Source organism: Taudactylus pleione, unplaced genomic scaffold (genome assembly GCF_031769625.1).
Source record: "Taudactylus pleione unplaced genomic scaffold, aTauple2 ptg000209l, whole genome shotgun sequence".
In the NCBI taxonomy this organism is placed as follows: Eukaryota; Metazoa; Chordata; class Amphibia; order Anura; family Myobatrachidae; genus Taudactylus; species Taudactylus pleione.
Window position 1 is genome coordinate 270,526 of NW_028284611.1, and position 13,945 is coordinate 284,470.

General features: G+C 41.6%; 1 protein-coding gene across 1 annotated transcript in view; it reads right to left on the bottom strand.

The window, feature by feature from the left end:
* The window catches only part of LOC148517794 (microfibril-associated glycoprotein 4-like), a 73,111-nt gene extending 65,067 nt beyond the window's left edge, over window positions 1-8,044 (bottom strand). Inside the window, exon 1 of the mRNA XM_088478172.1 lies at window positions 7,963-8,044. Coding sequence (XP_088334298.1) covers window positions 7,963-8,044 — 82 coding nt within the window. The remainder of the gene's footprint in view (window positions 1-7,962) is intronic.
* Between the last annotated feature and the right edge of the window lie 5,901 nt (window positions 8,045-13,945).

Below are 13,945 nucleotides of genomic sequence, written 5' to 3' on the forward strand. Positions count from 1 at the left end.
GTAGGGAAACTTCGACCTGGTTGTGAGCGCTCAGCGATTGCAACCGGGTCTGAATGAGACCCTGTGAGGAGAGATTAGGTGCACTGAGGAGAGACAGTGAGGAGAGAGCAGGTGCACTGAGGAGAGACAGTGAGGAGAGAGCAGGTGCACTGAGGATAGACAGTGAGGAGTGAGCAGGTGTACTGAGGAGAGACAGTGAGTAGAGAGCAGATGCACTGAGGAGAGATAGTGAGGAGAAATCAGGTGCACTGAGGACAGACATTAAGGAGAGAGCAGGTTCACTGAGGAGAGACAGTGAGGAGAGATTAAGTGCACTGAGGAGAGACAGTGAGGAGAGAGCAGGTGCACTGAGAAGAGACAGTGTGGAGTGAGCAGATGCACTGAGGAGAGACAGTGAGGAGAGAGCAGGTGCACTGAGGAGAGACATTGAGGAGAGAGCAGGTTCACTGAGGAGAAACAGTGAGGAGAGATTAAGTGCACTGAGGAGAGACAGTGAGGAGAGAGCAGGTGCACTGAGGAGAGACAGTGAGGAGAGAGCAGGTGCACTGAGGAGAGACAGTGAGGAGTGAGCAGGTGTACTGAGGAGAGACAGTGAGTAGAGAGCTGGTGCACTGAGGAGAGATAGTGAGGAGAGATCAGGTGCAATGAGGACAGACAGTGAGGAGAGAGCAGGTGCACTGAGGAGGGACAGTGAGGAGTGATTAAGTGCACTGAGGAAAGACAGTGAGTAGAGAGCAGGTGCACTGAGGATAGACAGTGAGGAGTGAGCAGGTGTACTGAGGAGAGACAGTGAGTAGAGAGCAGGTGCACTGAGAAAAGATAGTGAGGAGAGATCAGGTGCACTGAGGAGAGACATTGAGGAGAGAGCAAGTTCACTGAGGAGAGACAGTGAGGAGAGATTAAGTGCACTGAGAAGAGACAGTGAGGAGTGAGCTGATGCACTGAGGAGAAACAGTGAGGAGAGAGCAGGTGCACTGAGGAGAGACATTGAGGAGAGAGCAGGTTCACTGAGGAGAGACAGAGAGGAGAGATTAAGTGCACTGAGGAGAGACAGTGAGGAGAGAGCAGGTGCACTGAGGAGAGACAGTGAGGAGAGAGCAGGTGCACTGAGGAGAGATAGTGAGGAGAGATCAGGTGCACTGAGGACAGACATTGAGGAGAGAGCAGGTTCACTGAGGAGAGACAGTGAGGAGAGATTAAGTGCACTGAGGAGATACAGTGAGGAGAGAGCAGGTGCACTGAGAAGAGACAGTGAGGAGTGAGCAGATGCACTGAGGAGAGACAGTGAGGAGAGAGCAGGTGTACTGAGGAGAGACATTGTGGAGAGAGCAGGTTCACTGAGGAGAGACAGTGAGGAGAGATTAAGTGCACTGAGGAGAGACAGTGAGGAGAGAGCAGGTGCACTGAGGAGAGACAGTGAGGAAAGAGCAGGTGCACTGAGGAGAGACAGTGAGGAGAGAGCAGGTGCACTGAGGAGAGACTGTGATTTGAGAGCAGGTGCACTGAGGAAAGACAGTGAGGAGAGAGCAGGTGCACTGAGGAGAGAAGTGAGGAGAGAATAGGTGCACTGAGGAGAGACAGTGAGTAGAGAGCAGGTGCACTGAGGAGAGACAGTGAGGAGAGAGCAGGTGCACTGAGGAGAGACAGTGAGGAGAGAGCAGGTGCACTGAGAAGAGACAGTGAGGAGTGAGCAGATGCACTGAGGAGAGACAGTGAGTAGAGAGCAGATGCACTGAGGAGAGACAGTGAGGAGAGTGCAGGTGCACTGAGGAGAGACAGTGAGGAGTGAGCAGATGCACTGAGGAGAGACAGTGAGGAGAGAGCAGGTTCACTGAGGAGAGACATTGAGGAGAGAGCAGGTGCACTGAGGAGTGACAGTGAGGAGAGATTAAGTGCACTGAGGAGAGACAGTGAGGAGAGAGCAGGTGCACTGAGGAGAGACAGTGAGGAGGAAGCAGGTGCACTGAGGAGAGACATTGAGGAGAGAGCAGGTTCACTGAGGAGTGACAGTGAGGAGAGATTAAGTGCACTGAGGAGAGACAGTGAGGAGAGAGCAGGTGCACTGAGGAGAGACAGTGAGGAGAGAGCAGGTTCACTGAGGAGAGACAGTGAGGAGTGAGCAGGTGCACTGAGGAGAGACAGTGAGGAGAGAGCAGGTGCACTGAGGAGAGATAGTGAGGAGAGATCAGGTGCAATGAGGACAGACAGTGAGGAGAGAGCAGGTGCACTGAGGAGAGACAGTGAGGAGAGATTAAGTGCACTGATTAGAGACAGAGAGTAGAGAGCAGGTGCACTGAGGATAGACAGTGAGGAGTGAGCAGGTGCACTGAGGAGAGACAGTGAGGAGTGAGCAGGTGCACTGAGGAGAGACAGTGAGGAGAGAGCAGGTGCACTGAGGAGAGACAGTGAGGAGAGAGCAGGTGCACTGAGGATAGACAGTGAGGAGTGAGCAGGTGTACTGAGGAGAGACAGTGAGGAGTGAGCAGGTGTACTGAGGAGAAACAGTGAGCAGAGACAGTGCTTTAGCCTATCAGTGAGGAAGATGCAGTGTCAGTATGACAGGAGAAGCAGCTGTTATTCAGCACAGTGAGATAGAAGCAGGGGAGTCACAGAGCCTGAGACATCCCACCAACACACCATAGGGCAGAGTGATATCTGATTACAGCCAGAGGACAAACCTGCGAAGGGGATCGGGTATAGGAGCTAATCCAGAACAAGGTACTGACCAGAGCCAGCTTCGTGACTGAGACCTAAACCAAGATGTGTACATCCTTATGACAATTATCACTGAAGCACACATCAGGACCCTGGCTACCTACTACCTAAATAGCTTTATACATATACTTCAAGCCCATTAAGTGACATTTAAGCATATTGCTACTCATTAATGCAAGGTCTATTGCCAAATAAAGAAAGACCCTTCATAAAAGTGACTGGTATAACCCCTTTTCTGCTGGAGACAATTTGATAAGGAGTAGTCAGTAGGTGGCCACATTTAGCAACGTGCAAAACTTTCTAGCATTTCAGAATATTACCTCTGCCAATGTGAGGGATAATCAGCTCTAATATAGAGTTAAACAGAAAAATCCTTATCTGCACTCTGTCTGCCTGGGATTACGGCAATACTACAGTAGTGAGGGTAGAAGACATATTCCTGCATATGGCTACTTTATTAAAAGCAAAGTGTTACACATACACTGTAGTTATAGGAACCACTTCATATTACCATCAGTTACATCGTGCAGAAGATGGAACTACTTCATATTACCATCAGTTAAAAGGTGCAGATGCTGGAACTACTTCATATTACCATCAATTATATGGTGCAGATGCAGGAAAAACTTCATATTACCATCAGTTACATGGTGAAGATGATGGAACTACTTCATATTAACATCAGTTACATGGTGCAGATGCTGGAACTACTTCATATTACGAGTTACATGGTGCAGATGCTAGCACTACTTCACATTACCATAAGTTACACGGTGTAGACACTGGAACTACTTCATATTACCATAATTTACATGGTGCTGATGCTGGAACTACTTCATATTACCATCAATTATATGGTGCAGATGCTGGAAAAACTTCCAATTACAGCCAGTTACATGGTGCAGATGCTGGAACTACTTCACATTACCATCAGTTACATGGTGAAGATACTGGAACTACTTCATATTACCATCAGTTACATGGTGCAGATGCTGGAACTACTTCATATTACCATCAATTACATGGTGCAGATACTGGAACTACTTCATATTACCATCAGTTACATGGTGCAGATGCTGGAATTACTTAATATTACCATCATTTACATGGTGCAGATGCTGGAACTACTTCATATTACCATCAGTTACATGGTGCAGATGCTGGAACTACTTCATTTTTCAATCAGTTACATGGTGCAGATGCTGGAACTACTTCATATTACCATCAACTACATGGTGCAGATGCTGGAGCTACTTCATATTACCATCATTTACATGGTGCAGATGCTGGAACTACTTCATATTACCATAAATTACATGGTGTAGATGCTGGAACTACTTCATTTTACAACCAATTACATGGTGCAGATGCTGGAACTACTTCATATTACCATTAATTACATGCTACAGATGCTGGAACTAGTTCATATTACAACCAGTTACATGGTGCAGATGCTAGCACTACTTAACATTACCATCAGTTACATGGTGCAGAATCTGGAACTACTTCATATTACCATCATTTACATGGTGCAAATGCTGGAACTACTTCATATTACAGCCAGTTAAATGGTGCAGATGCTGGAACTACTTCACATTACCATCAGTTACATGGTGAAGATACTGGAACTACATCATATTACCATCAGTTACATGGTGTAGATGCTGGAACTACTTCATATAACCATCAATTACAAGGTGCAGATGCTGGAACTACTTCATATTACCATCAGTTACATGGTGCTGATGCTGGAATTACTTCATATTACCATCATTTACATGGTGCAGATGCTGGAACTACTTCATATTACCATTAGTTACATGGTGCAGATGCTGGAACTACTTCATTTTTCAATCAGTTACATGGTGCAGATGCTGGAACTACTTCATATTACCATCAACTACATGGTGCAGATGCTGGAGCTACTTCATATTACCATCATTTACATGGTGCAGATGCTGGAACTACTTCATATTACCATAAATTACATGGTGTAGATGCTGGAACTACTTCATTTTACAACCAATTACATGGTGCAGATGCTGGAACTACTTCATATTACCATTAATTACATGCTACAGATGCTGGAACTAGTTCATATTACAACCAGTTACATGGTGCAGATGCTAGCACTACTTAACATTACCATCAGTTACATGGTGCAGAATCTGGAACTACTTCATATTACCATCATTTACATGGTGCAAATGCTGGAACTACTTCATATTACAGCCAGTTAAATGGTGCAGATGCTGGAACTACTTCACATTACCATCAGTTACATGGTGAAGATACTGGAACTACATCATATTACCATCAGTTACATGGTGTAGATGCTGGAACTACTTCATATAACCATCAATTACAAGGTGCAGATGCTGGAACTACTTCATATTACCATCAGTTACATGGTGCTGATGCTGGAATTACTTCATATTACCATCATTTACATTGTGCAGATGCTGGAACTACTTCATATTACCATAAATTACATGGTGCAGATGCTGGAACTACTTCATTTTACAACCAGTTACATGGTGCAGATGCTGGAACTACTTCATATTACCATCAATTACATAGTGCAGATGCTGGAGCTACTTCATATTACCATCATTTATATGGTGCAGATGCTGGAACTACTTCATATTACCATAAATTACATGGTGCAGAAGCTGGAACTACTTCATTTTACAACCAGTTACATGGTGCAGATGCTGGAACTACTTCATATTAACATCAGTTACATGGTGCAGATGCTGGAACTACTTCATATTACCATCAATTACATGGTGCAGATGCTGGAACTACTTCATATTACAACCAGTTGCATGGTGCAGATGCTTGCACTACTTTACATTACCATCAGTTACATGGTGCAGAACCTGGAACTACTTCATATTACCATCAGTTACATGGTGCAGATGCTGGAACTACTTCATATTACCATCAGTTACATGGTGCAGATGCTGGAACTACTTCATATTACCATCAGTTGCATGTTGCAGATGCTAGTACTATTATATTGGAAAGAGGACACATTTTATCGGGAACAGTCATTTAATAAACAACCTAACAGGACCCAACACAAACCTAGGTTTGCAACTATGAAATGTGTATACCAACAAGTAAACTGGCCAAATATGACTTGTAAGTGGTTATTAGTGTGGGGTATCAGCATGTTATCTGAAATGTGTTTCATGTATGTGAATTGTAATGTTATTGTCAATGATAGAGCTCTAAATTAACCTAAAGGAGTCAAGTTAGCGTATTTTAATGTATCATGTTGCTTCTCAAGCTGTTAGAATTTTCCAAGTAACCATTTATATATGTGGTACAAAATAGCATAACCTATTTCCTTCTAATCTATAAGGGCAGTTACATTGGCTGAAATGTAATATATAAATGTATGCCTTTTGGGATAAGCTAACTTACTTTTGTTACAGCAAAGTTTAATTCTCATTGCTGCCTTATCCTGCATAATAAAACTTGTGTTTCTATGATCACAGTTAATCAGATCTCAGGTATTTTATTTGTGCAATAGAAAACAATAGGACACTGAGGGTAATTTGTTTCCCACAAATAAGACCTATACCCTAGGCTTAGGAGGTTTCCCAAGCAAGCCCCTTCGTGGAAGGCATATAGGAGAGGAAGCTTGGGTGGAGGCATTTGCTACCGGAGGACCATAGAAATAATCTGCTATAAGGAAATCCATTTCTTACATAGAACAAAGTAATTAGGGTTACATCAGTATAACCAGCATGCCCATTGACAAAAGTCAGTGTTACGAGGGTGCCCAGTGAAAAAGTCAGTGTTACAAGGGTGCCCAGTAACAAAGTCAGAGTTACCAGTTAGCCAATGACAATAGTCAGTGTTACCAGCATGCCCAGTGACAAAAGTCCATGTTACCAGGGTGCCTAGTGACAAAGTCAGTATTACCAGTTAGCCAGTGAAAATAGTGAGTGTTACCAGGATGACTAGTGACAAAGTCAGTTTTACCGGTATGCCCAGGGACAAAGTTAGTAATACCAGTATGCTCAGTGACAAAGTCAGTATTACCAGTTAGCCAGTGACAATAGTCAGTGTTACCAGGGTGCCCAATGACAAGTCACTGTTACCAGTGTGCCCAGGGACAAATTTAGTAATACCAGTGTGCCCAGAGACAAAGTCAGTGTTGCCAGGGTGCCCAGTGACAATAGTTTATGTTACCTAGATGACTAGTGAGAAAGTTAATGTTACCAGGGTGACCAGTGACATAGGGGTATATACTATTACCCACGGGACTTCTCCCGCGAGTAATTGGGGCTCGAAAGTCCCGCGGTGCAGGGTTAAGCTATTCAATAAAATAGCTTTTTCCCTGCGCCAGTAAATGTGCCCTCGCTCGTGGGAACACACTGTTTCCGTGAGAAGTGCAGAAACAGTGTGATTTTCTGACGCGTGCGAGGCCGACAAGGGCGGCTTCTTGCAGCTGTTACCTCGCACCTACATGAAGTGCGAGGTAAAGCATGACAGCGGGGGACTCGCGCGCGGAGTCTCTTGGACACCCGCGCATGGAGTCCCCATTAATTGACTCACCACCAGCGCAACAATTAGTCGCGGGGTAAACCCCACGGCTATTTGTGTATACCCCATAGTCAGTGTTACCAGTATGCCCAGTACCAAAGTCAGTATCACTGGTTAGCCAGTGACCATATTGAGTATTTCCAGGGTGCCCAGTGACAAAGTCAGTGTTACCAGGGTGCCCAATGACAGTTAATGTTACCAGGGTGCCCAGATACATAGTGTTACGAGTATGCCTAGTGACAAAGTCAGTATCACCAGTTAGTCAGTGACCATATTGAGTTTTACCAGGGTGCCCATTGACAAAGTCACTCTTATCAGTGTGCCCAGGTACAAAGTTAGTAATACCAGTGTGCCCAGTAACAAAGTCAGTATTTCCAGATAGCCAATGACAATATTGAGTGTTATCAGGGTGCCCAGTAACAAAGTCAGTGTTACCATGGTGCCCAGTGACAAAGTCAGTGTTACCAGGATGCCCAGTGACAAATTCATTGTTACTGACTTTTTCACTGGGCACACTGGTGATACTGACTTTGACACTGGGCACATTGGTATTACCAGTATGCCAGTGACAAATTCAGTATTACTATTTAGCTAGTGACAATATTGAGTGTTACCAGGGTGCCGAGTGACAAATTCAGTGCTACCAGGGTGCTCAGTTACAGTTATAACATCACTTACTTCTAGCACGGTTCCCTGGCATTATGGCCGTATCTTGGTGACCCCTCTCCAGAAACAGTAACAGGACGAGGACGGAGCAGCATATCCACATCTTCTAACTGGAGAAGAAACATTTGTTTTACTGTACCAATTATTCTTAGATCAGGGGTCGGCAATCTGTGATTCTCCAGCTGTTGTTACCTAACCCTAACCATTCCCTCTGGCAGCCTAACCCTAACTCACTTTTTGTGTCAACCATTTGAACCTGTCACATATTGCACTGTTAATCTTTTGTCAGTCAACCTTTTGTATCTGTCGACTTTTTGTCACAGTTGACCTATTGCATGTCGACCATCTGGTGTCAACACATTGACTGTTGACCTATTCATTGTCAACCTTTCATCCAGATCCCAGATAGACTATTACCTAGGGAAAGGGTTAAGTAGTTTTTACTGTGGTTTCATCCCCAAAATGTTATTAAATAATCATAATTTTCCAACTTTCTATACCCAGCTCCAAATTAGTATTTTTTAAGAAAGAGAAATATTGTCTGTATTAGTTACACATTCTAAATTGTTTGCAGTTCTCCAAAGGTGTTTTAGGGGTCATTATCATTATCAAATATACTGTAAAGTGTTGAAATCAAACAAATGTCACATTATTAGCACTGACAATCAGCTATTAAATAAATTAGGGAAAGAAACACCCAAGGTCCTGGGGGTATATTTATTAAAAGTCTATTTAGGACAATTTTTGATCGATGTTTATTCAATTTTTGGATGACTTTTTGCTTCAGGGTCTAAATCATACATTTACTGACAGAAGATTTTTGACATCTTTTTATTAAACAATGTCAAAAAATTATCTCCAAGAAAAAGTGTAATTACTACACTAAAACACAAAATCAACCAAAAATCAACATAATATCAAACAAACATTGACCAAAAATTGACCTTTGGTAAATATACAGTCACCCTAGTGTGGATCTTACTACAAATGTGTTTAATGATGTACAGTAACTACAGAGGGAGCAAGGAGTGCGCTTGCTATGGGACCCGCTGGTTTAGGTAGCCCACTGGCCCTACAAGCAATCCCCTGTACCCTGCTAAGTTTTTTTTTTTACTTTTTAAACTCCCCGGCCAAATGGCCAAGTGACTGGGCAAGTGGTCGGGGGAGGGGGGTGCGGATGTCTGAGTGGACTGTAGTGTTACTCACAGACACTGTCCTTCCGCCCACCGCACCACTGCAGTCTGCAGATCTGGCTTTCTCGCAAGATGATGTCATCATCTCACAAGACTCACTCCGCTCCGGGCAGCAGGGAACGAGTACTGGAAGGGACTTGTGTGGTGCAGGAGCAGCGTCCATCAGTTAGCAAGCAAGCGGCTGCTTCAGTGAGTAGAGTCTGAGACACAGGCAGTAATGTGAGTAAGAAACTGTGCTACTGCCATCATGAAACTGATCATTTATAAATATAATATATATGCATATATTTATTTATATATATATATATATATATACACACTCTGGATGAGACCTGAGTTGAGGGGACCCCTTAAAACATTTTCTATAGAGCACACATAGTTCTAGTTATGCGTGGATAGATTAAACTATAGTAAGTAGTGAAAATTTGACTCCAGCTGCTGAGATTGTTGGACAGACAACCACAAAGAGCATAAAAGAAGAAAATATCACAGCGCTGCCGTCAAAGATACATCTACATACAGTAATGAACTGTAAATGTATAATATTACTGATATTTCTATATAAAATGAAAATCCACTCTAACAGCAATAAAACCTCGAAATCACATCTACAAACAACATAAAAGAATGCTACTCATGAGATGAAAGAAAAGCAAATACAATATGACATAGTAATATGCAGAGACACATCATGTTCCACTTTGGGATGCAGCATCTAGAACAATGCTGCATTTATTGCTATGTTATAGTGGATTTACATAATGCAGCTTGTAAATAATACTTGTGGTTCTCCAAGTACAGTACCAGCATGCAGAGGAGGCTTGCTAGGACTTGTAGTTCTACTGTAAAGGTCAATTTATTACAATGCTATTATTATTTCTATTTACGTTATTAGTGTACTTTCAATACACAAGTAATCAGCTGCTACCTAATAATCTGTCGGACATCACACATACACATAGAAAGATCATCGCAGACCAGTTTTTCAACATTGATATAAAAGAGAATGATTTACCAGTAGAAGAATAAGGCTTTTGTGTACAATTTGATAAAATTCTGCATTATGGAGATGAGACAATGGTGGGAACTTTTGACACTAAAAAGATATCTAGGTCTGAACCTCATCCCTAGGGGTTTGTCGATTCAGAAAAATACCACCTTCATCTCCAAACATGAACAATCCACATAAAATTGGAAGAACACATTGGACCAATGTTCCAAGGCACTGATGGAGTTAATCATCAAAGACAGAGTACAGTCCCTGAAAGGTTTCCAGGAAAATATCAAATCACTGGAGGATGAATTCAAACCCTTAGGAAAAATGAAGGATTAAAAACAATTAAATAATCTGACAAATAATTTTTTTTATAATTGAATGATATAATAAAAAGAAAAATAAGGAAATTCATAATGGATTTGGAGGATATGAAATGAGGAAGTACCACAGGAATGACGACTAAAAATCAGTAATCTAAAAGAGAAACATTACAATTACCTAGAATTCCAACAAAGAACCAGAACAAACTGTCAATAGAACAACAAAGAAGAGGGGAACCCCCCAAACACAGGAAATATCTACTCAAAACACCAACAACTGCAAAACAGAGATATTACCCATCCTATAACTCAAGGAACTTCAGTTATAATCCTACCACTAACCCAAGAAAAAATTATAACACAACAAATACCAGATACATGTTAGATAGAAAAAACACGGCAAGACAATCCTTTCAAGAGGGCAGAAGGGAAGAACAAAAAGAAAGCGACCAACACACATAAAAACTCAGACAGCGATTTTGCAAATAAACAACAAAGAAAGACAAGAATCAACAAAAAAAGACAAAAAAATAAGCAGAACGATAGATTCAGAGAAAGATTTTTTTTTTAGAGTTTTTTAGAGGGGAGAGAAAAGGAGCGCATATCCCACTTACCCAAAAGAAAAAAAGAGGTGCACAGATGAAAAAAAAAGAAAAATGAGGAGATTGAAATTACTAAACCAGAAGCCATTTTCAATCTCAGTTCAGCCACCCTCACGAATGGACAATTGAATCTTCTTAGAAAGGGTTTAAAATTCACATCCCAGTCATTACCCAATAAATGTGAGATGTACATTGATAGTCACAAGTTTGTACGCAAATTATGCTTGAAGAAATATTATGTCAAGGACCCAGTTGAAAGGAACAAAGGCCCTCATTCTGAGCCGCTCGCTAGTGGCATTACGCTCGTTCCGAGCGATGTTCGCACATCTGCACATGCGTACGGTTTTTAGTACGCATGCGCGAACCAGTCAGTGTGGCCGAAAATCATTTGTACGCAATATAGCGAGTGCCTGCTATTTTGAGTGACAGAAAGAGGCGTATGTGGGTGGTAACAGGGGAAGGTGCTTGAAAACGGGGAGTGGAGATCCGATCGCAGGCGTGCTTAAAGGTCAAAACGGGCATTTTATGGGTGTGCATAATTAATACAGCAGCATCAATGACCACGTCACTTGGTTTTTTTTAACTCAGAACTGCTCGCAAAATAGCGGTTGAAAAAACCAACCACAAGAATAGCGAGCAGTTCATATCCTGTTCGATGTACTCGATTAATCTAATAAATAGCGGACATGACGTATGGTGCGAGCGGCCAGGGGGCGTTTTTATCAAATAAACGAGCGTATGTTTTGCTCGCTCGTTCAGACTTAGAGGTGTGAACAGACAGCAATGTGCGAACGGATCATTTGCATAGCCACCCCTTGTTTTTGAACGAACGAACACAAATAGTGAACGGCTCTGAATGAGGGCCAAAGTGTTGAACCAAAGAATTGGGACTCAGATCTTCACACACACTAATTTCAAACCACAAAACATTTTCACTCCATATCAATAAAAGATGCAGCTTTGAAAACTTTTCAGAAACTGGTAGAGAAGGACATAGAAGAACTACCAGAAAAACCCAAAATTAAGATGAACCTCACAAGCAAAGAACAGAAGGCCCTTGATAAATTCTAGAACAACAAGGATATCATAATAAAAACAGCAGATAAGGGTGGAGGCCTGGTCATAATGAACTCTACTGATTACAAAGCTAAAACAGAAAGACTCCTTTAGGATGAGACCACTTACAAAAGATTCAAAAGAGATCCCACAGAGACATTCAAAAGAGAACAGAACACTTAGGAGAGGGATACCATATAGTCATTTAACTAGAGAAGAATTTGATTCTATCAAATCTAAAAAGTACATAAAGACCTAAGGAACCCGCAGAGGATGCCAGATTGTGTCTGGAATAGATTTGATCACTTCAAATCTCTCAGGTTATGTGGATTTTTTTCTGCAGCCTCTGGTGGTACAACAAAAAAGTTTTATAAAAGACACCACAGCAGCATTACAACTGCTGTCCAATATACAATGGAAAGAAACATTTTTGCTTGTGATGTCAGGTCACTATACACATGCATAAGACACAGAGATGGATGCACCCATACACCATTACCTGTGCCAACAATCGGACCTTCCCAACATCCAAGTAAACTTCTTCATGAGCAGTATTGAAATTATACTGGAACACAATTTTTCTGGTATGATGGCCGATTCTACAAGCAGCTTACCGGGATCGAGATGGGTAGTCATTTTGCTCTGAGTTACACGAACTTGTAAAAATGGGAGGATGATCATATCTGGAAAAATAATCCCTACAAATGTACATATTTGGATTCGATATATAGACAATGTGCTACTCATTTGTACATCAAAGACATGGTTTGTATCAATTATTTATTGGCTTCCAGCAACCATAACCCTGAGTTTTAAAAATACATGCAACAAAGGATTCTATTATTGCAATAACTGTAAGGGATACCAAGACGTGGATACAGTAACTACCAAGGCAATGAAAAAAATCCAATCAGAAGCAACCACTAGAGAATATGCAGTGAAAAAGTTTCTGACTTGCAATACTTAAAGGGTGATCTATTTATTTATTTATTTATGACCAGTTACTGATATAGCGCACACATATTCTGCAGTACTTTACAGAGAATATTTGTCCATTCAAATCAGTCCCTGTCCCAGTGGAGCTTACAATCTATATTCCCTTTCACATGCTCACATGCATACACACTAGGGTTAATTTTTGTTTGGAGCCTATTAACCTACCATTATATTTTTGGAGTGTGGGAGGAAACTGGAGCACCCAGAGGAAACCCACGCAAGCACAGGGAGAATATACAAACTCCACAACCGCAGTGCTGTGAGGCAGTAATGCTAACTATTACACCATCTGTGCTGCCCAATATTTGCTGCAATGTACAGTATTTGTAGCCTTCAATACGTGGGACGTAGAAAAAAGAACTAAGAACACGTGTTGGGGAACATATTAACAATATAAGAAAGGGATTAAGAACGCACGTGTTTCAGATAAATTCTTTTACATCACAAAAGAAATCTCACAGGGCTCAATTTAATACCCATAGAAAAAGTAGAACCAAAGTGGAGAGGATGAGACTAAATAAAACAAATATTATGAAAAGAAACAGAATGGATTTATAAATTAGAAATCCTCCATCCAGGAGGTTTGAATGTGGACTTCGAAATCTGCTCCATCTTGAAAAAAAAACTGATTTTATGACACCTTTTAATGTTTTCAGATTATTTATTGCTACTTTTTTTCCTTCAATCCAAAAATCACATCCATGTACAAGTGTGATTTCATTGCATCCCTTCCATATGCTGAAAGTCATTATTAAAGCTACTAAATTACAGCTGATTTATTTCTGCACACTGTATACACAACACATCGCTCACTTCTAACATATGGCGGCATATTTTTTT